Source organism: Adiantum capillus-veneris, chromosome 2 (assembly GCF_014529385.1).
Source record: "Adiantum capillus-veneris isolate H3 chromosome 2, ASM1452938v2, whole genome shotgun sequence".
In the NCBI taxonomy this organism is placed as follows: domain Eukaryota; kingdom Viridiplantae; phylum Streptophyta; class Polypodiopsida; order Polypodiales; family Pteridaceae; genus Adiantum; species Adiantum capillus-veneris.
This window is the reverse complement of record NC_140932.1, coordinates 103,738,015-103,761,269: the sequence shown is the minus strand read 5'-3', so window position 1 is coordinate 103,761,269 and position 23,255 is coordinate 103,738,015. Positions and strand designations below refer to the sequence as shown.

At 38.1% G+C, this 23,255-nt stretch overlaps 1 protein-coding gene across 1 annotated transcript in view; it reads right to left on the bottom strand.

The window, feature by feature from the left end:
- Positions 1-16,165: 16,165 nt before the first annotated feature.
- The window catches only part of LOC147463308 (uncharacterized), a 50,557-nt gene continuing 43,467 nt past the window's right edge, over positions 16,166-23,255 (bottom strand). The window contains exons 4-5 of the mRNA XM_086496211.1: positions 21,776-21,857; positions 16,166-16,439 (exon numbers count right to left, since the gene is read on the bottom strand). Coding sequence (XP_086352337.1) covers positions 16,166-16,439; positions 21,776-21,857 — 356 coding nt within the window. The remainder of the gene's footprint in view (positions 16,440-21,775; positions 21,858-23,255) is intronic.

The following is a 23,255-nucleotide window of genomic DNA, read 5'->3' as shown; positions in this document are numbered from 1 at the left end:
CCAGCCACCAAATATTCTTCTTTGACTGAATCCCTAAATACATTTTTCCCTTTTTGTTAGCATTTAGCTCAACAACAACAACACCCACCAAGGCCTTGTTCATCAATGTAGTGCTTACTCTTTCGAGACGTTGACCTTTGATAATTTGACACTCACATCAAGCTTCATAACAAAGATAACTTTATCATCACACTCTTTTTGTGTCATCCCATAGAATTTGATCAATGACTCATTGTAAGGTTTTCAGTTTCTGAAACCTTAAAGATTGTATAAAGCTTAATCAAATTGATATGATTATTGAAAAAGCAATGTAGAATTGTCCGACCGTGGCAAATATTGGTATTTCTGAAATCTTAAGCACAACAAACCCCGGGCTAGAAATTTTCAGATTTAAATTCGGACAAAAACTGACCCCGCTAGTCCTTCCGGAAGATTCAATGTAAATTAAATTATTAAGAAAAATTGAAGGGTTGCAGTAATCATTTAAGCATAGACTTTATTAAAGGCCTCCCAGATATTTACAAGATATTTACCAATTTTAAAAAAATAGGTCAAAATATAGCAGAATTGATATTTTAAAAGCTGGCAGGTAATGGGAGGGTCATCACTTACCTGCCAGGGACTCATTTAGCAGCAAGGGGTGCCATTTGGAGCTGTAGGGCTGCTTGAGCTGCAAGCAACTGCTTTTTCCAGCCTGTGAGAGCTTATGAGTGCCAGAAAACTATAAATAGGATCCCTTGCTTCACAATTCCGGGGAGACTCGGAGCCTTGGCACACTCTCTCTCATCTAGAGAGACCTCTACGCAGAAATCACTAGAGATCAAGCCCTAGTTGGTTAATTAAACGATAATTAACCCTAATCTTTCTTAATTAGCAAAGTTAGGTTAACCTATTTTCTTAATAAGTTGAAGATTAATCCTATGTATACTAAAAAATATTTTTTTAATTAAATATTCTCTGCTGATTATTCTGATTAAGCTTAGGGATATTAAGCTAGTTAATTATTATATCATATTAGGGCTGAAATTATCCATTTTAATCATAAATTAATGGGAATTATACTAGTTAAGTTTAGATTAAGATGAGATAATTATCAGAGCTGTGTTAGACTGTAATTAATTAAGCAGAATTACACTATTTTTGAGAGAAAAATAAAGGGGAAAATGATCAAACTATTTCAAAATGCTTTAAGATAATTATCAGAGGTTAATTATATCTTAGGGAGCCCGTGATAATTATGTTAACCTCAGATAATTAGTTTACCTAATTATCTTAGCAGAATTACACTGTTTTTAGGACAAATTAAAAGGGGAAAATAGCAAATTTATTCAAAATGCTTTAAGATAATTATCAAAGGTTAACTACATCTTAGGAAATTCGTGATAATTATATTAACCTCAGATAATTTGTTTACCTAATTATCTTAGCAGAATTACACTGTTTTTAGAACAAATTAAAAAGAGAAAAATAGCAAATTTATTCAAAATTCTTTGAGATAATTATCAGAGGTTAATGACATCTTAGAAAATCCGTGATTATTATGTTAATCTCAGATAATTAGTCTACCTAATTATCTTAGCAGAATTACACTGTTTTTAGGACAAATTAAAAGGGAAAAATAGAAAATTGATTCAAATTGCTTTAAGATAATTATCAAAGGTTCTTAGGAAACCCGTGATAATTATGTTAACCTCAGATAATTAATCTACATAATTATCTTAGCAGAATTACACTGTTTTATGACAAATTAAAAGGAAAAAAATAGCAAATTGATTCAAATTGCTTTAAGATAATTATCAAAGGTTAATTACATCTTAGGAAACCCGTGATAATTATGTTAACCTCAGATAATTAGTTTAACTAATTATCTTATCAGAATTACATTGTTTTTAGGGATAAATTAAAGGGGGAAATTAGTAAATCATATGCTATGATAACATGCTATTTATGAGAGTTAGATTATAGGAAAAAAAGATCGTGATAATTATGTCAAGGTTAGAAAAGTAGTATAGATATTTATCTAAGTCAAATTATACTAATTCTAGCTAAAAACTAAAGAGGGAGTAAATCATGCTATATGATTACATGCTATTTACTAGATCTAGATTGCACAATGAAAAGGCCGTGCTAATTATGTCAAGGATAGAAACTTAGTATAGATATTTATTTAAGTCAAAATATACTAATTCTGGCTGAAATTTAAAGGGAAAAATTAGCTAATCATGTCATATGATTACATTCTATTTATCAAAGTTAGCTTATATTATAAAGAGGCCGTGATAATTATGTCAAGGTTAGAAAATTAGTATAAATATTTATTTAAGTCAAATTATCCTAAGTTTAGTTGAAAATTAAAGATAGAAATTATATAACTAATAGAGGTAAAAAAATATTCTTATCTACTTGTAATAATTATGCCATAATTTATTAGTAAGTTTACAAAATTATAATTGACCAAAAGTCCTATTTTTAGTAAAAGATTAATTAAAATAAATAGACTTTGCGGTCAAAAGTTTTTAAGAAAATTATAATAAGTATAAACCTATGATATAAGTGGAGGAAATGAACTCTTTGAGAGAAAATAAATAGAATAAATATTAAGCTCAAAATAAACAGATTCCAAGCTTAAAATTCGATGGAAAAATTAGGAAACAGATATACAAAATTATAAGAAAATTAGGATAGCTTAGAAAACCCTTACGGAAGCTATGGAAAAAGTTATCATGCCTATATAGGAAAATAAGAAATTACTAGGTCAAGAATTTACCAATTAAGACTATAAATGTAACTTAGATTTGGGTAAAATTGGATACAAAGGTTAAGTTTAGCTTTTGGATAATTTACCTAATGATTAGACGTCCTTTTTATAAGGAATAAGAAGTTATGGCATCTAAAAGGACCCGAGCCAATCCTACATCTGATGATGAGGGCAGAGCTCTAAAAAGAACTAGAGCGTCACACGACGATGAAGCTGGGCCTAGTAGTAGGCCTACAGAGGAGAGTCTTCAGGCGCCAGCGCAACAGCAGATGGACGATCAATCCCAGGTGGGTTTCCCATTATTCAATTAAGTCTTTTAATATTTTAAATTCTTTCATTGCATACGTAAGGAGTGAGTATGAATTGAAAAATGAATAATTAACCAAAAATGGAAGGTAACTTTCAACATGCATTTATTTATAATGTAGGAAAGAATTGTTTGGGTTAAAATTGGTTGAATTAGGAAAGATATGATTGATCATCCTTAAGACAACTTGTCTCAAGACACCTCCGACTCCTTGGTATATTTTGATGATAATGATGTCTTTCCAGCCACGAATAAGTCGGTTATCCCCATGAACGTTGAGTTTCTACTCCGTGTCATGTCTTAATGTTTCTACATAAGTTAGGATACCGTTTTTTATCCTAGGGGAGCCGCCCGGTTGTATGGGCAATTGGTTTGGTGTATGGGCACCCGGAACCTTTGGTGGGGGTTTATCCACTCCGGATTATGAATAAGGAATGGGTGCCGTTTTTTCACCCTTAGGTGATCTTGAGACATGAAGAGTACTGGTCATGGTTATTATGGACAATGTTTTGATTGACAGTACCCTGTCTTAAGTTTAAAGATGTCTGTTGCTAAAAAAATGTTTTCAATACTGTTTTCAAGGGCTGTTTTAATAAAATTTTGTTATGAAGGATAAAAGGAATCATTGTTTTCATTGTGATAAGAACGTGGTAGTAATTAAATAACAAAAGAATCATGTGTGAGTCCGGGGTGGTAAGTGGGGATTGACTAAGGTTGTCAATCATGGACGGGTGGACCTGATTAGTCAGGTAATTATCCATCCCTGCGCACTAAAATGTTTAGAAACTTCTTCACTTGGAAGATGAGTCTACCAGCGGTTGTGCTCTCACATCTATTAGGGAGAAAAAAGCGTTGGTTGAGGATACCTTAGCCCAATTGTGGTAGTTCTAGGGCCGAAATAGTTTTTTGGACTTTTAATACGTTGTCCCGTTTCCATGGCGAGACAGGACTAGGTCTTCTTCTAAGGCTATAGACCCAAGCCATTGTCAATGGTAAAGGTCCATTCCTTGGATTTTTCTTGTTTAGAGACTCTGATTGTTATCAGACCTAGAGACCTGTCAAGGATCCTATCCTGATCTTGGTATTGGCGGGTTGGGGATCTCACACTCATGGAGCTTCAACAAGTCAACATATACATTGCTGAACTTTTGGTAGCAAAAGGATTTGTCGTCTTCCATAGACATGACATCCTCCACATATTATAATCCACCTAACAAGCTTGCAAAATCATTAATGGCACGTCTTTTTGCAACAATCATAAAGTAAGGTGTTGGCATCAACCTAAACAATCCCTTTGCCATGTGTCCTAGCGTGAAAATTTTGTACAAAGCTTTATAAGCCTACATTGTCACATTGAAGAAAGATGAATACAATCTCTTGCAATAGCCAAATAGGTTGTCTCTTCCATCTCCTACAAAACGCGGTAGCTTAGTGACATTTTGAAAGGGTGGTGATGCATTGGTTAGAAGATTTCCCGGGTAAATATGGCCACCAACCAATAAGTTGATTTTCTTGCACCCAATCTTTTGTAGTTGATCTACAACATTGGGATTGTATGTACCAAGTTGCACAATAGCGTACTCCTGCTCCAAATCAACATGCAATTGATACCATTTGGCTTGTTAGTAATGTCTTGCAATTGAAGAGGATTGAATTGGATTTGGGTTATCTTATGAAGAAAATTAGAGAGAGAAGGTGTAATGGTGAGTGCTACAAGTAGAGGATGTTGGCTATGGAGGAAAGAAACCGAGAATACTCAGAGATATGAGAAAAGGATTATGTTGTAGAGGGAACAAAGAGAGGTGGTTGATCATGAGTGTGTTAGAGAGAGAAATGCTGCTGCACATAGAGGTAATGGAGTATCCCATTACTCTCAATTGGAGTTTGAGATGGAGAAGCATGAGAGAGAGAGAGAGAGCATATCCGCAATCTTGGAGGATCTCCACTTTTTGTCAAAAGTAGGCAACAAAGAATATTTCTTCAATGATTGGGAGAGAGAAATAACAAGAGAGAGAGAGAGAGAGAGAGAGAGAGAGAGAGAGAGAGAGAGAGAGAGAGAGAGAGTTGTTTCACATTTTAGAGAGAGAATACAATGAGAATGTGAAAAATCTACTTTTCTGACAGAGGGAGGGTTGAAAAGTGCTTCCTTTAATGCTCTCACTATGATTCCTTTAATGCCCTCAAAGTGAGAGAGAGTGATTTTAATGAGAGAGAGAGAGAGAGAGAGAGAGAGAGAGAGAGAGGACAATATTCACCTCTCTTTTGGGTTAAAATAGCCTATTTTCACAAACAAAATATATAAATCGTATTTTTTTAAAAGTCGAGTACACGTCGTTTTGCCCTGTCTTTTAGGATTGATCAAGCTTGGTTTAAGCCTCAAGAATTATCTTAAACTGCCAAATAAAGAGGCCCTCCTTATTGTTGGATTAGTGCCTGTGCCTTTCTTTGCGATGAATGCCTTCTTGGCAACAAGAGAAAATATGTGACCGACCAACCTCTTGCACTTCGGCCCACTAGGTGATACCGGGCTTGGACTTTGGCATCATGTTGAAGTGCAGTGGGCAATGTAGTGACGAGAGAGTTAGGGTCACTTGGGAAGCTGAGATCTCCTTATACTTTTAGGAGAAACCAGGAAAAATTACATATTGGAATACAACAAAATGACATAGCAAACTGGTTTCTCCTTAAACTTTTAGGAGAAACCATGAAAAATTACATATTGGAACACAACAAAATGACATAGCAAACTGCATACTAAATTGCAAGATTGTTTTTCAAGTTTCTTATTGTGATTCTCTTTTGCTATTGATTTAAATGAACAACATGATTTCCTCGTTTTTGAAAGCTTAGTATCACAGCTTGTTAAAATTTCTATTTTGTTTGTAATAAGCTAAAGATAAAAAGCATCAGTAGAATTTGTTAGGAATTTCTTTTTTCTTGTTGTTGCAAACATTTGAACTCAGGTACTTGCAGGATTGAAGGCTCTTGTGAGTACATCAACGTATCATTTTGATGCAAAAAATCAAGTTGCAAGTCTGATACTGGAAAAGTGTGGAACGTACACAAGAAGATTTAGAAATTTTCTCATGTAGGAAAACAGAGTCTTTCTCATTGATTTTCATACGCTGCATAGCATCATGAGCTTTTGCTCGAGAGGGACCGCATATCTAGCTAGGTACGATTGGGGGTAGGGGACCACTGGCCCCCATTGTGACTTACCTCAACATCATGAGCTTCTGCTCGAGAGGCACCGCATACCTAGCTAGGTACGATTGGGGTAGGGGACCGCCGGCCCCCCCATTGGGCCGACAGTCCCCTACCCCTAATCGTACCTAGCTAGGTATGTGGCACCTCCCTCACAGAAGCTCATGATGTTGAGGTAAGTCACAATGTGGGAAATATTGTGAGAATTTGTCCAAAACTTCTTGTGGTACAGCACGTTGATTTTTCTTAAATTTTTGAAAACAAGATGTAAACTACTCGTTCTTTTGATGTACCAATGATAGTGTGTGAGCTTATTAACATTTTTATTCAAAATTATATTGCATTTGAAATAGAACATTCAGTTGATGTTGTTACTTTTTGTCTGGATTCTGGGGAGAGAGAGAGCATGCACAAAGTTTGAAGTACTATTATCACAAGAAGATTTAGAGATTTTCTCATGTAGGAAAAGGGAGACTTTTTCAGTGTTTTTCATAGAATGCATAACATCATGAGCTTCTGCTCGAGAGGCAGCGCATACATAGCTAGGTACGATTGGGGGCAGGGGACCCCCGGCCCCCCCACTGGGCCGGCGGTCCCCTGCCCTCAATCGTACCTAGCTAGGTATGCCGTGCCTCCCGAGCAGAAGCTCATGAAGTTCAGTTAAGTCAAATGGGAATTATTGTGAGAATCTGTCCAAAACTTCTTGTGAGTGGTATCAAAACCCCTCCTCAGCTTGTACTAATATTAAAACTCTCCGCCCTGTTATCAAAAATAATAAATACATAAAAATAAATCACACTCCAATCGGGGAAAAAACAAACTAAATTTTTGTTTACAATTCAAAGCATTGGTCAGTATTTACAGTATTTCTTAAAGATAATCTTTAGAAACTGGCTAGCTTAAAATAAACTATACCTCAGTTTCTTAAAAATACTACGATTTTGCATGTTCCTCTCTGCAAAACTTTCCGTTACACAAAACTTCTTGTTCTAATGTTGGGACTCGACCCAATTTTGGTGTTTGAAAACAACACCATTGCTATAGATCGGGGCAGGGCTACAAAAATACATTTTCCCCAACCGATCAAGGCGAAAATTGAAATTCTCTCGGTTTTTAGGCAAAAATTTGAAGCTTTTGCCAGTAATTACACTAAAACTTGTGTAAATTTGCCGGTTTTCTTAAAGGCAAGCTCAAAATCTAACCGAGATTTTCTAGTTTCAGCCGATTAAAATACACTAGACCCTGGTCTTTTTCCAACACTGGATCGGGGGTGAGTTTGCCATTTTATATGCACCATGTCAATAATATAAAATGCGGAAGCATTTCTTTGAATAAAAAGAGGAACCATATTCTACACTGACTTCTTCATGCAAAGAACAAGACATGCACCCACACCACTTGGAAACAACCATTTTGGACATTTGGTGTTCACAAGCTACGCATGTTTCAACTACACTGTAAATTCACCGGTCCACATCTACACTCCTTGGAGAAAATCTTTTGTTCTCGTAACTCAAGAAAACGTTGTTCTTACACTATCTTTAGCCAATTTAAGTTTCTTCTAGACATCATATAAGAGCTCATAAGCTCGGCATTTGTAACAGTTAATGGCCTAGTAGCTTGTGTGTAGCGGAAAATAGCATAGACATAGTGAGCATTTCATTAGAATAGATTCCTAATGAGCATAGCAAGAGTGCTTGGGTGGAGAGAGCAACAAAAAGCATAACACCTAGTTAGATAGGCATGAACAATACTTCAAAAGAGAGAGAAATTAACCTACTGACAATAGTTGAGGACCGGATTTTCATGGAGCCGGTCCCCCCTCCAAAAGGCTTTGTAATATAGGTTTCCCCATCAAGAGAGACATTTTACTATACAATCCTTTGTGTTCCTTCAATAGCTAGCTAGTGCATTGAGGATGGAAATTTCAAGCACTAAGAAAACACTTATAAAACACAACATCAATTCCCTCACGGTCTCAGACCCAAGACCTCACACACCTTTGAAGATGGTGAAGCTAGCAGGGTATGAGAGTAAATTGAGAGGAAGAAGGAGTATTCTTACGAGAAAGATGTACATCTCCTCGCATAATCACTCATATTAGCATAGCATAGCTTAGTAATTAGCATGGTAGAGGAGATGAGCATGCATTGAATCTTGGCTCTTGGTTGGATTTGCATCACAAAGCCAAGAGTTGTTGGTGTAGGCCTCCCTTCTCACAAGCTTGGAGTAGGTGATAAGCTTTCCATTAAATCTTGAGAAGGAGAGATAGAGTCTTTTTGCTTCACACATGAGCTAGTGTGAGTGTGTGTGGAATTATGACTTGAGAAACTCAGTCCCCCTCTCTCTCTTCGTCGACCCCTCATGCAATTTACTCATGCTGACACCCCATTGGACCTCTCCCAGCTCAGCCAATGAAAATTAAGTAGCATAAGTGATAGCCTTCTGACATGTGTCCCCCTAACCCCTTTTGTGAGAGCTTTAGGTAATTAAATAATGCAACTATACCCTCATTGGACCCCTTTGTCTTCTGGCCAATAGGAATCAGGCAAGCCATTGGGCTGTTGAATGCTCATTGGACCCCTTGGGAGACTGTCCAATAGTCTTCTAGAGAGCTTAATTCTTATTGGTTCTTTTATTAAGTGTTTTTAAATTAATTAAACTAGATTTACTCTAGCATAATTCTCATTGTTCCACCTCCATGGCCATCCAATAGGATTTGAGTGCACCTTCTAGGCATCTGGACTAATAAGGAGCTGACATGTGTCCCTCATTCCCTTTGTGTAAAGGAATCTTGTGAGTGTGTGTGTTTCTCTCTCATCCCCTACATGCAAGGCTCACCCCCTCCTGTTTAGGACTCATGAAGACTTTTTGTACACACACAAAGCATCCAATTTTCCTAAGCTTGACCATTGGACATAATCTTTGAATTTTGAAACCTTAGCATTTTGGAAGTCTTAATGGGATGAACCTTAGGGTCTTTGAAGCCCATTGTTGCACATTGCTCTTTTGCAGATGACCCCCCCTTTGGATCCCTATTTTCCCTCCTTTGGATGCCTACTGTGGCCGGTTTGCTAGCTTAACCAATATTCTAGCCTTTTCTCCCTTGGCACTTCCCCATATTAAATGATCAATTTAACATGAAAAAATCATTTAGGAGAATTAGATATTAGTTATGACATTACCTCTCTCTTGAAATCATAGTCGTCCTCGACTATAGGGTAGAGAAGATAAAGCCTATTCATTAGTCCTTTTTCTAGCAGGTATAGGATCCCTATGTTACCCTACGACATCGTTCCAGAATGGATGACTAGTCCATTTGGTGCTTGAGAGCCTAAGCTGTCGCAATCATGTCTATACATTAGTCCTATCAATCTTCCATAGTAGAGTGACAAGCTCTACTTGGTGTTTGGGAGATGTCGTCTCCGTAAACTTGATTCTAAGCATGTATACTTCTTCACAATTGTGCACAATAAAGAAAAAGAGAGTCTTTTAAGACAAAAACTTTGTTCATTTTAAACATTTGTACATTTGATTACTCTAGGGAAGCATTGTAAGCACTGACAAGGTTTAGGTTATCCTTTAATTGTATGCCTTGCATCCATCTAGTGTCTTCAAAAGGATAATTCTTAAACTTAATAAGATATCATCGGATAGTCTTATCGCCTCTTAATACCTTGTCTTCATGTCGGAGAATGGACTCGGACTGCAACACCTCTTCTTGGTCCTCGATCTCTGGTGGGTCTTCAATAGTTGGTTCTCAAGGTGGCTCTCCTTTGTAAGGCTTTAGTAGGCTCACATAAAAAGCATTGTGTATGAGCCAATGGTTGGGCAACTTGAGTTGATAGGCCATCTCATTGATTGGTCTAAGAATCTAGAAAGGACCGTAGTACCTTTTTGCTAACTTAGCATAGTACTTTTGGTTTCCCATAGGATTCTTGCCCGTCGTGTGACTTAATCGAGCCTTGGGGAATTTAAGTAAGACCCAATCATTTTCTTTAAAGGCGTGGGCTCTTCTGTGCTTATCAGCAGCAGCCTTTTGACTTTGCTGTGAGATAGAGATAGCATCCTTAATCTTTTGGAAAGATTCTTGTAGTTCTCGTCTATACTCATCTATAGAAAAGATCTTCTCGTGTACCTTAAGTAGCAGGGGACTTTTTGATCTTCCTCAATTACCTCAAAAGGTGCTTTTCCCATGGAAGTATGTACAGTGTTATTGTAGGAATACTCCACTAAGGGTAAGTACTTCTCCCACTGGGACCTTTGATCTACTTCCTTTACATAGGCTTTTAGTAGATCAAGAATTGTTAGTTAGCTATTTCACTTTGGCCATCCGTTTGCGGGTGATAGGCCAAAGAGAAATTTAGCCTTGTCCCTAAATTCTCAAAAAACCCTTCCAAAAATTACTAGTCATTCTAGGATCTCTATCCGACACTATGGACATTGGCAAGGCATGGTACTTGAAGATTTGTGAAATGAAGAGAGTTGCCATTTGATGGGCTTTGATAGTCTTTTTGATAGGTATAAAATGAGCTTGTTTACTGAACCTGTCTACGATCGTCCATATTCCCGTATTCCCATGGATAGACTTAGGCAATCCAAAGATAAAATCCATAGATATGCTCTCCCATGGTGAGTTAGGGATTGGCAAAGGTTGAAGCAATCCAGGTTGCTTCCCTCTATCAAACTTCATCTTTTGGCATGTCACACATTTAGAAACATAGTCTTGTATGTTTGCTTTCATGGTAGGCCAATAGAAATATGTTTCAATCTCTTTTAGGGTAGACTGAATCCCTCTATGCCCCGCATAAGGAGGAGCATGAGATTCATACATTACTTTATCACGTAGTGAGTTAGTAACACATAGTCTATTGCCATAGAGAAGATAACCATCTTGTAAAGTAAATGGTTCCTCTTTCTTCCCTAATGCAAGGGCTGAAATCACATCTCTAAAATCGAGATCAATAGCATACTCACCTATCATAGAAGATAGGTGAGTTGCTATGGAAACCGCAATCACTCTTGGCCGTCTTGAGAGTGCAGTGACTACTTGATTATGCTTGCCAAAAATGTGAGCAATATGAAAATGAAATTGCAAAAGAAAATTTTCCCATCTCATTTGTTTGTCGGAGAGCTTGGTCTATGTCATGAAGTATTTAAGGCTTTGGTGATCCGCACAGAATGAAAGGAGTCCCCAATAAGTAATGCTTCCATGAGTCTAAGGCATGTAGAACTGCGAGGAGTTCCTTTTCATATATGCCTAGAGCTTGCTCAACAGGGTCAAGACTTTGACTCTAATAGGCTATGGCATGCCCTTCTTGGAGTAAAATAGCTCCAAGGCAATCACCACAAGCGTCACATTGGACCTCAAATGGCTTTGGAATCCGGTAGTGTAAGCACAGGTTGTGAGATAAGCTTTTCTTTAAGCTTTTCAAAAGCATTGTTCTCCTTGGTAGACCATGTATACCTAATGTTTTTCTTTTTTAGGTCAAGTAATGGTCCTGCTATTAGTGAGAACTTTTCTATGAAGTGTCTATAGTATGCACACATACCTATAAAGCTTCTTAGTTTATGAAGATTCCTTGGATTAGGCCATCCGTTTATTACCTCTAACTTTGATGGATCCATTTGGATGCCATCTTGAGAGATAATGTGACCTAAATACTGAATCTCTTGTAAGAAAAACTCACTTTTCTTTCGATTAACATAAAGTTTATTCTCTCTTAGAACTTGAAATATTACCTGGAGATGTTTCTTGCGTTCATCTAGTGAATTAGAGTAGATGATAATATCATCAGAGAACTCCTGTAAAGGTTCGGTGAGGGTAATCGGTTAAGGGCATACTAATGACTTTTTAGTACATGGATTTTGTAAACTTGCTAGACATGTATAATTACTTAAGGGGTCGGAGTTTAATATCGTACTTTGCTCTGGCTCTTGCAATGTTTTGAGCCCGGTTGCACCATCCGGTTGTTCTTACTACCTAATGGGCTAGGTTAAGCTATACATTGCATTGCCTAAAGGCTAACTGTGTTGTTCTCTATCCAGCTGCGCTGTAGTTTGTTTTTGTAAAAAATGTTGGGCCGATTGTACCATGGCTGCACTAAGGACTATACTGTATTCATTTAGGATATATTTACTTGGGCTAATGGTGCTCCTCTCATAAACTTTGAGTACTTAGAGATGGTAAATAACATGACATATGGGGTATATTCTTTTCAGTGAAAGAGAAAAGATGATTAAGTTGTAATGGTTTCTTCAGAGATCATTCTACCGCAATGGACTTCTGACCTGTTGTTTTTTTTTTACTAAAGTTTGAGAACTTGGATTTTTTTTTTTGGGAAAATCTTCTCACTAAATGATCACTTTAACATGAGAAAATCATTTAGGAGAATTAGATATTAGTTATTATGACAGTATTCCTTGACCTTCTCTAGGATAGCAAAATTGGAAGTTCAAGAAAAATTTTCCTTGATGAGCACTCTAACTTGTTGTTATGTATGCAAAAAAAGATGGTTTTCAATAGCACTTGTGAATATGATAGAAGCTACATCATGGAAGAGTTTTGCAAAGAGGAATATGAAATGCTCACATTGAAAAAATCATTCTCGGGAGTTTTCTACGGTGTACGCTCGCTATAATTTTGAATGTCAACAATCAATGTGCCTATTAATGATGAAGACTATAGATTACAGCTGAAGCAAATTACTGACTTCTAGGAAAAAAAGATTCAGGCGGTCAAGGAGGTATTAATACTCAATATCTTAATCTCCCATGGAAAAAAAAGAACTCAGAGAAAAAGAAACCGTGCTTATAGTTTATGATCCCCGAACTACATTAGATTTAATGTTAAATGACACAAACAAAACAATTGGTTTATGGAGACTCCTAAAGATCAAACCTCTTATTCTAGTTGAACTATGTGTTGGAAACTATGACATAAATGATGGACTTGTGATTGGAGCCGATGGCTACTTTCTAACCATAACCACTGATAATAACAAGAAAATCAAGTGGATTGAATTTTCTAACCAAATAACATGACAAGAAACATACCTAAAACATAAATTATTATATAGTTTAAACAAAAACCCACATGGACATGTACATTTCCAATAGCTAAAGAATTCCAAGCAACTAAAAATACAAGTAAAAAAGCACACAAAAATTAGTTCTCAATTCAACAACCCATTGCATGAACCATACACAATTTGCTAATGAAACCACTTGTCGCTTGCCAATGAATGAATGCCACTTTTCTTTGAAAATCACTACGTTTTTGCATCATCACCAAATCTTGGAGCTACGGTGATCCAAACGAGCCAGATCAATGGTGTGTTTTTCTCACACCATCGGTAGATGATATCCAACACCACTTGCCAAGATCGGCTTTCCTTATAGGCCGTCGCAACCTTAATCCACTCCCTCTGAAACACACTACATTTTTTCCTCTTTGATCAACATCTAAGGGTTCTAGAAGTCGAACCACCTTGACACTAAACATGCCTAATCAACACTCTAGAAACATGCAATGCATGTGATTGTTTTGCCAATGAAACCACTCCTTGGTTGCCAATTAGAGGAATGCCCATTTTCTTTGAAATTTACCGTGTTTTTTGTTGTCGTCGACTCTTGGAGCTACGGTGATCCAAATGGAGCTAGATCAACGACGTGTAATGCTCACACCATGGGTAGATAGGATCCAACACCACTTGACAAGATCTTATTTCCTTATAGGAAGACACAGCCTCACTCTAACACCTCTAAAACGCACTGCTTTTTTCTCTCTTTGACCAACATTTTAGTGTTCTAGATGTCTGACCACATTGACACTAAGCGTGCCTCCTCAACACTCTAGAAACATGCATATCATGTGCTTTGTTTGCTAATGGAACCACTTGTCACTCACCAATGAGAGCGATGAGTGGATGCCCTAGGTTATTATTAGACAATGGCTCTGAATCATGTTTCTAGGGTGCTTAGCATCCCAATCTGCTGAGGGGTTGGTACCTCATCCACATCCTTGTCCTCAAATTCCATCCCCACCCTATGGACCCCCTAAACATGAACCTCACTCCCATTCCCCCTACATGCCCTCTTTGATGAAACTCCTAGCCCCTAGTTGTAACTCATAACAAAGCTAGTAGGTTGAGGGAAACTCATGTCCTTCAGACGGACTTTCGAGACAAATTCACTATTTATTGCAAATTATACCTTTATAAATTTTTGAAATTGTGGTGGTATTCCTCGCTCATATATTGATGAGCATTGGATGGAGTTGTTGTTACTGAATTCTTGGAACTAGTATGTTTTTTTTGCCCGTTTATGTTCATTGTTTTTCAATAGTTTAACCCTTCTAATTCTAAATCGTGAGTTGACCGAAGACCTTGGTTTGTTGGTTGCGTTTCACACCATCTAGCTTAATCACTATCGATTCATCATACATATTGGAGAAGACCAAGCTCCAAATGCAGCCAGCTAGTGTTTAAAGAAAGTGGCTCATGTAGCAAATATGTATTGTGATTTACTCAATCAACTTCGAACCACCAATTGCGGCCTCTTTTCTTTGTTGTGTCTTGGTGGAAGAAGAGTTAAAGATTATTAAAAGTAGCAATATATGAGTAGCTCTTACGGCACGCCAATCGAAAGAGCAGGCAACATGCACATATTTTTTTTTAAAACCATTGTAGTGCAAAATTGTTATTCGCTTGAGAGCGCAAAAGAGTTTTTAGAGCTTCTCCCATTCAAACTATGATACAAATAGGTTTCATAGATTTTTTGTTCGTATTTACTTATACCTAGGTTTACTAATGCAATTTTCGATATATATATATATATATATATATATGTATATATACATATGTGTGTGTGTGTGTGTGTGTGTGTGTATATATATATATATGTATATATATATATATATATATATATATATATATATATATATATATACACACACACACACACACACACACACACACACATATATATATATATATATATATATATATATATATATATATATATATAGAGAGAGAGAGAGAGAGAGAGAGAGAGAGAGAGAGAGAGAGAGAGAGAATTAAGCTACTACAATCCTTTTGGGGGGAGGGGGTGAAATCCACAAATGCAAGAACATGTGAGTCTCTTTCTTTCTCTCTCTCTCTCTCTCTCTCTCTCTCTCTCAAATTACATTAATAAAGGTCTAAGTCAATAAAGACATACCCATACACACAGAGAAGCTTCCTCTTCACATATAAAACAAAGGAGTAGTAGCAAAAGATGCCCTTCAAGGAGACAAAGACATAAGGATGAGATGGAGAAAGAACCTACGCCATATTGAACTTGGGAGAGAACTTTCAAAGGAGCTTTGCAAGTGAGATTTTTTGGTTGGGAGTGAGCTTTTTGCAAGTGAGATTTTTTGGTTGGGAGTGAGCCACATGGCATGAGGAAACTCAGAAGCTTCCTCCACATCTCACTCACAAAGATCACTCTAAACCTACACTCTATCACATGGATTGACCCTTTTGAATGGTCTTGAAAGGAACTACTCTTCAAGTACCATCATTTTCTTCCCTCATATACATGGTGCTAGCACTATGGATTATGTTCTAGTTCCCACATTACTTCCACCATGCATTCTCAGCTTATCGATCTTGCCCATACTTGCTGGAGTGGTTGTAGATCATGCTCCTATATCTTTTGATTAGATCTTACTTACACTATTGGTGGCTCTCATCACCTACTTCCCTCATAGACGTGGTGATAGCACTATGGATTATGTTCTAGCTCCCACATTACTTCTACCATGCATTCACGACTTATCAATCTTGCTGGAGTGGTTGTAGATCATGATCCTATATCTTTTGATTAGATCTATGTTATACTATTCATGGATTTCATCATGTAGTGCATCGCCATCTAGGATACCACTTTTGCAGAGATATAGATAAAGTGTATGAAGAAGATCTATATAGGTTTCTAGCATGGAGGAGCCCCCATAGACCCTTGTTAGAGCCCACCAAAATATTGACAAAGATGATACACAGAGCAATAGGGCCGGTTTTTGTTTGTGTTTTGTTTTTTTGGGGGGGGGGGGGGGAGAGAGAGAGAGAGAGAGAGAGAGAGAGGAGAGAGAGAGAGAGAGAGAGAGAGAGAGAGAGAGAGAATTTACGACTATGTGGTCAAAGCTAAATGGCACCATTTTCAACATGACGTATATTCTTTGGCAATAAGGATCTGATTACATGGGGAAGAACCGAAAAGAAAGAGATTGGAATGAGCTACCTATATTTTCAACATGAGCACATTCTTTGTCAATAAGAAAGATATGCTTACATAGGGGAGAGATTAATAGTTAAAGCTTAATTCATTCCAATATGTGTTAGGATCAGTTTCTTTAGAAAATCTTTTTGTTTACACTAAGGTTTTGGAAACTTAAGTTTTTCTAATTATAAAAAAAGCTTAAAAAAGCTGCATGTAACCTAAATAAACTAAACACAACTCTGACAATCTGTTTTGACATTCATCCCCTATATTGACAATGGATGCCTTTCCTTCCTTTTTCAATGCACACATACAACATCCGCTGCAATCACAAAATACACATGGATTATGATAAAATTGGACTCCAAAACCCTAAACCCTAAAAAGATGAGAGGCAATAGATACGCAATAGTTGTGAAGTTGGGCATATCATAGAAGAGATTCCTAGTTGCAAGATCCTTCTATTCACCAATTTCCTTACCTATGAACCTTGCTACACTACAAGCCTTCAAGATATATTTGTTGATCAACCCCTTCCGTAATCATGCAATGCCAGAGCACAACTCATGCAAAAGACTCACCCACTAGCATAGCTATTGGTCTTCTTCTGTTTGTTGCACACATTGAAAAAACACATGAGGAGAGAGAGATAGATAGATAGATTTTATTATCGTCCTCGGAGGTCAAATATGACCTATGGGACCAAAGTTACATGTGATGTAGTATGTGTACGGCTGATGAGTGACTCTCGATGCTCCAAAATTGTAGTGATGAGAGTCGCAATGGAGAGCCCACACTTTGGCTGGGAGAGGAAAGTGTGTAGGTCTAAGTTATGGCTGAAAATGTGAGAGAAGCAAGTTCGGATGTGATCAAAAGCTGAGCACTCTAGTAGTGTGTGGTACTCAGACTCTCGAACTTGTAGTGAGCATAATGTGCACAATCGATTTGACTCTTCTCCATTGCCCCAACGCCCTATCTCGCATCGAAGGAAATGGGAGCTAAGCCGAATTGCTGCGATAGTGCGTATCGCGGACAAGGGAATAGGCTCAAGCATGTAAGTGTGAGTACGGTTTCCTCTCTCAGCGAAGAACATGGTTTTGTAGTTGGGGGCAATATAGGTGGTGTAATGTATGAAGCGTGACCCACCGGATTTCTCCCAAGCCGTAATACATTGGCGTTGTAGAAAAGCTTCATTCACTTGAGAGTCAATTGAAGCATCATGTAGCAAGTGTAATGCATCCCATCTCCCAAACCACTTCTTTATGTCTTGCATCCATCCCGTGCTCAAGATCTTGCTTTTATGCGTCTTTTGAACTTTTTTGCTTGCTTCCCATGCAATTGTAGGAAGTCGATGTGAGGGGTTTTGACGCATCTTTATCATGTACTCCACAACCCTTTCCATGCCCATAACCTCAATTGGAAGAGATCCCGACTCAAGAAGTAGGAGCATATATGGTGTTTGTGTCTTAACTTGGAGAAAGTTTGTAAGAAAACGCTTTTGGACATTCTCAAACTCTTTCCAAGTAGACTTTGAGATGCTCCCACCCCACACTTCAACTCCATAAAGAAGAACCGGTGTCACCAATGCATCAAAAAGATACTTCTTGAGAACCCAACACTTGATGTTTCCCGCATTACACATGTTCTCAAATGCATAATATGCTCTCTTTCCCGCTTCCAAACGATGCATAGCACATTCATGCCACTTGTGATTGGATGGAACCTCAAGGCCAAGGTACTTAAAGCTCTCAACAACTTCAAGTGTCTCGTTGTTGTACACAATGCATGGCTTCTCCTTATGGTTGGTTTTCACAAGCATAACCTTTGTTTTGGATTCATTTACAATCAGCCCACTATGCAAGCAAAAGTTCTCAAGGACAACCATAAGCTTTTGTGCATCTTCTAAAGTGTGTGCTAGAAGCACTACATCATCCGCATACAACAAAAGCATGATTACCGCATTGCAAATAGTGACCTTTTCAATGCCTTCTTCTTGCATAAAGTCAAGTACCATTTGTTCCAATTGATCGATGCATAGACCAAAGAGAGTTGGTGACAATGGACATCCTTGTTTAACCCCAATAGTGCTTACAAAAATTTCTGAAATTTCTCTTCCCATACGCAATTGACAAATCACCTTCTCATAGATTCGAGAAACCGCAAGCATAAACTCACTTGGCACTTGGAGTTCTTCCATCCTTCTCCACAAATTGTTACGTGGAATCATATCAAAGGCTTTCTTAAAGTCCACAAAACAAAATACAATCGCTTGCCTTTCAACCGACTTTCCTCCATGAGAACACGAAGAGTGACAAGATGATCAATGGTGCTATGGCATCGACCAAAACCCGCTTGTCCCTTTGCACGCTTGTCATTCTCTTCAGCCCAATCACTCAATTTCATCTCCATTATGCACCCAAATAACTTTGCCATAAGAGACCCAATCATTATAGTCCGGTAGTTGCTTACATTCTTTACATCCCCTCCTTTATGCAAAGGCTTAACCCAATTAGTACTCCAATCATAAGGCATACCATGTTGAAGTGCAAGGTTGAACATATCACACATCCACTCATGGGTAAAATCTCCCGTCCATTTGATCATCTCCGGCTTGATACCTTGAAGATCTCTCGCTTTGCGAGTGGCCAACTTTTCAAGCCCACCGCATACATCCTCAATAGTAAAAAAAGACGGCATACATGGGAGTGAACCATAAAATGGCATTTTTTCAGTATTTTCTTGCTCATATAATTGCCTACAATGTGTGTACATATCCACTAGACTCAAGTTACCAAAATTCTCAACCCGCTTGCCTCTCAAGTTTCTCCAAAATCTTCCACATGCATGTGCCTTTTCTTGGACTTGAAATTCTTGTTGCTTTACTTCCCATCTTCTTCTCTTCTTTTGAATCAATGCCTTGTATGTATGCAAATGACTTTGATAGTTGTATTTGTCCATAGTTGCATCAAGCTTTATCAAGGACTTTCGAGCATCTTGACATTCTTTATCAAACCACCTTTTGCGTGATCTATCTTTGTTGATACCATGGAGATGCTTTATGGCAAAGCATTCTTCCGCACAAGAACAAATAGCTTTCTTAAAAGCTTCCCATTTAGTTTCCAATGGTGCATCACATTGAAGCTTTGTCATCCATAATTTTTTCTCAACCATTTCAATGTACATTGGTGCCCGTTTGAAATCCATACATAGTGATAACTTCTCTTTCCTTTGGTTGAGATTATCATGCTTAGTTGCTTCTCCACATGAAAGGTCAATACATAAGGTGCGATGGTCGGATTCCGGGGTCCATTGACCAAACATAAAACTCTTTATGCGATACATGATGGCTTCAGAGAGTAGCATATAGTCAATCACACTATCCCCATTATGTCTTTTACATGTAAATCCATTGGTTCCACTCCACAAAGATACACCATTGGCAATGAGCATGCCCGTGCTATTACACATGTGTAAAAGTAACTTTCCATAGTGATCCGGCTCTTTCTCATCCATTGAAGTACGATCATACAAGTGAACTTCCTCCAACTCCCTTGAAATGTATGGCATATCAAATTGTTGAGTATCATGTTGCAATGTTTTTGTGCGAGCATTCATATCCCCAATACAATAACATCACCTTCACCTTTGAAATAAGCAATGTCCTCTTCCAAATCAGAAAATGGTTGATCTCTATCCATGCAAGCATAAAAGGGAGAATCATGATGAGGAATGTAGCAACCGGCTACAAAAATGGGTGCTCTTTTTGGTGTCATAATTTTCAGCCATACATAACGTTTGTACTTGTCATCTTTCACAATTGATACAAAATCTTCCAATCCTTTCTTAACCATACATGCTAACCCTCCTTGTCCTCTTCGTTGCTTGAGATTCTTTGACCACATCAATGAATGTACATTGTAATCCTCCAAGCCGTTAATCCTTTGTGTATCATGCTCCCAAGTTTCAACAAGAAGTACAACATCGGCTTTGCTTGTTAGTTCATCAATGCCAACCCCCGCATTCCATGGGTATCCATTACAATTCCAAAAGCATATTTTCAATTGTAACTCGGTCTCATAGGTCACGCATCCCTATTTGCTTGAGAGACTTGCCTCCTCCTTGGGCACATTTTCTTCATGAGAGATTTCCTTGTTTTTATTATTCTTTTCCTCATATGCCTTGCGACGCATATTTTGTTGCTTAATAGTGCGATCTTCACATACAAAACATTTTGTATTCTTCAAATAGATCCAACTATTATCAAGGATAATCTTTTGCTTGGTCTCATCCGACATGGTGCATACAATTGGCCGTTCTCCCGAGCGAGGAGCTCCTTGCTTCCCCACTCTATGTGCTCCATAGACCATAACTCCGGACATGCCAAAGTGGGTTTTGAAGAAATCTTCAATAACAATGGCAAGAGAAGGAGGTGTCTCTAACTTCTCTTCGGGAATTCCACGAATAACAATGTTCTTGGAACGTCGCTCCCGTTCCTTCAACTCCTCCACATCTACATTCTCAACATTCTTTGTTTGAACCATAGCTTGTGAACCATAGCTTGCATGAGTGAGGAATTAGAAACCACATTGCTACCACATACATCAGCCCAAGACTTGTTTGTGCATACATTTTTCATGTCGCATACATCCCGGCTCATAGTGTCAAATTTCTCCTCTTTCAATACATGGTCATGCTCTACTTTGCTCATCCGCTCCTTCAAAGCATTCAAGTCCACAAGAGAGCGTTTACATTCCTTGACTTCCTCTTCAAGTTGCATCAAACGTGTTGTTTGCATCTCAAGTGTCCTCTTGAGATTCTCATTCTCAACCACAAGTACCCTTAGTGTGTCATTCTCCATTGCAAGTGCTCGTAAGTCTTCGCCTTGTTTGTTTACGGTCTCTTGCAATGATACCAAGTACGCCATGATCATGGTTTCCGATGTCGTTGGTTGGGTGGTTGTGTTGCTATCTCCACACTTAGGAGATTTTGGATCATTTTCCACAATGGTTGTGGACCTTGTTGAAGAAGAAGAACCCTTGCGAGTGCCGGAAGACATTGTATGTAAAATAGGAGATGAGAATCAATTTTGTTGAACCTGTTCACTTCGAAAATGCTGCTACAGAAACGCCTTCCATGACTCTGAAAATTTCTGTGAGAGATGGCAGAATTGCCATTGCGAGTGATCTCAAGGTAAACCCAAGGTAGACCACCATATTGTAACTTATTATGTCCTACATATGTAAAACAATAGATGAACATGTGGAGAGAGAGAGAGAGAGAGAGAGAGAGAGAGAGAGAGAGAGAGAGAGAGAGAGAGAGATGGTAGGACTGCCATTGCATGTGACCTCAAGGTAAACCCGAGGTAATCCACCATATTTGTTACTTGTTGTGCTCTACACACGTTAAAAAAACATATGAACACACACACACACACACACACACACACACACACACACACACACACACACACACATTCCCCATGCCTTCACACTCTCTCCCACAAAAACACTATCTCTGACAGCTTAGGGTTACCCTCTACCTAGTTTATGCTATAGCTACTAGTATAAACACACTCACACTCACAACAACTTTGATTTAAACCATGCTTTTATAAAAGTTCTACCAAACACTGAGCAAGATTTATCGAGCAAAGAAAAAGTCGAGCAGATCCTATCAAAATAAATAATTGGAAATAAAGAGATTTAAGGAATTTGTGCAAAAAAAACTCTCAAAAGGTACTTTGGGCAATTAGGATGATATGTCTACAATTGCAAACTCCTTGAACACAATTTTTCTCTAGCATACTTTCCACCAAATTGAAGGATTTTTTTATAGATTGTTTCATGAAATATCGGAGTCCATTAAATCATTTATTAATACACTATGGTGTTGCTTGCATTATTGTGGGGCTTGTGGGGCATGTGAGGACAACAAAATGTGTTTTTTCTTGTATGGAGGCCTAGCTAATATTGGAGGATTTTGGCCTCAAACATATTGGCTAGGCCTTAAAAATACAGAATTCCCAGAATCTGATGTTGTAGTAGGCACCAACCACAAATAGGTGCAAGCATGCAAGAGTGATTGGGGTGCATTAATGTTACTAATGGGGGTATACCACTAGCACTAATATGTGATCATATTGGTTGCAGCAAAGTCAACGTGTTTGTTGCTGGCTAATGTTTCTAAGCTCCCAGAATTAAGGTGTTTTGGCACATCATCATGTAATCCTACAACTCCCACTACAACTAGCAAGTAAGCCAACTTTTGTTAGTGTAGGCATTTTGCCCTAGGCATTGCAAGTCAACAACTAATTAACATAGAGTGGCAAGATTTATAATGACATAACTCAACTACAATAAATGAGACCACACAATCTCCACCATTTAGGGCGAAATAATGTTGGTAATATTGAGAGCCATGAAATGCAAGAATGATCATGGTAACAACATTGTCTCCACATATGAGGTGCTTCTACAAGACATGAAATGAGTGCTCTATTAATCATTCTGCTAAGTTGCCTAGTGGCTCTACTTTTTAAAAACAACGTTAAATTCGCGTCGGAAGTCAATCTGTGACTGTTTGTGAGTGACGTAACCCAAAATCACCTCCCTCTGAAGTCTGGCTCTAGTTTGGCGGCACTCCTCATCGTACTAGCTGTTCTGAGGCATGCTCCCTGATCGGTGGCTCTACTCAGGCTGGGTGTGTGGGTATGCCTCTGCTGCTGCA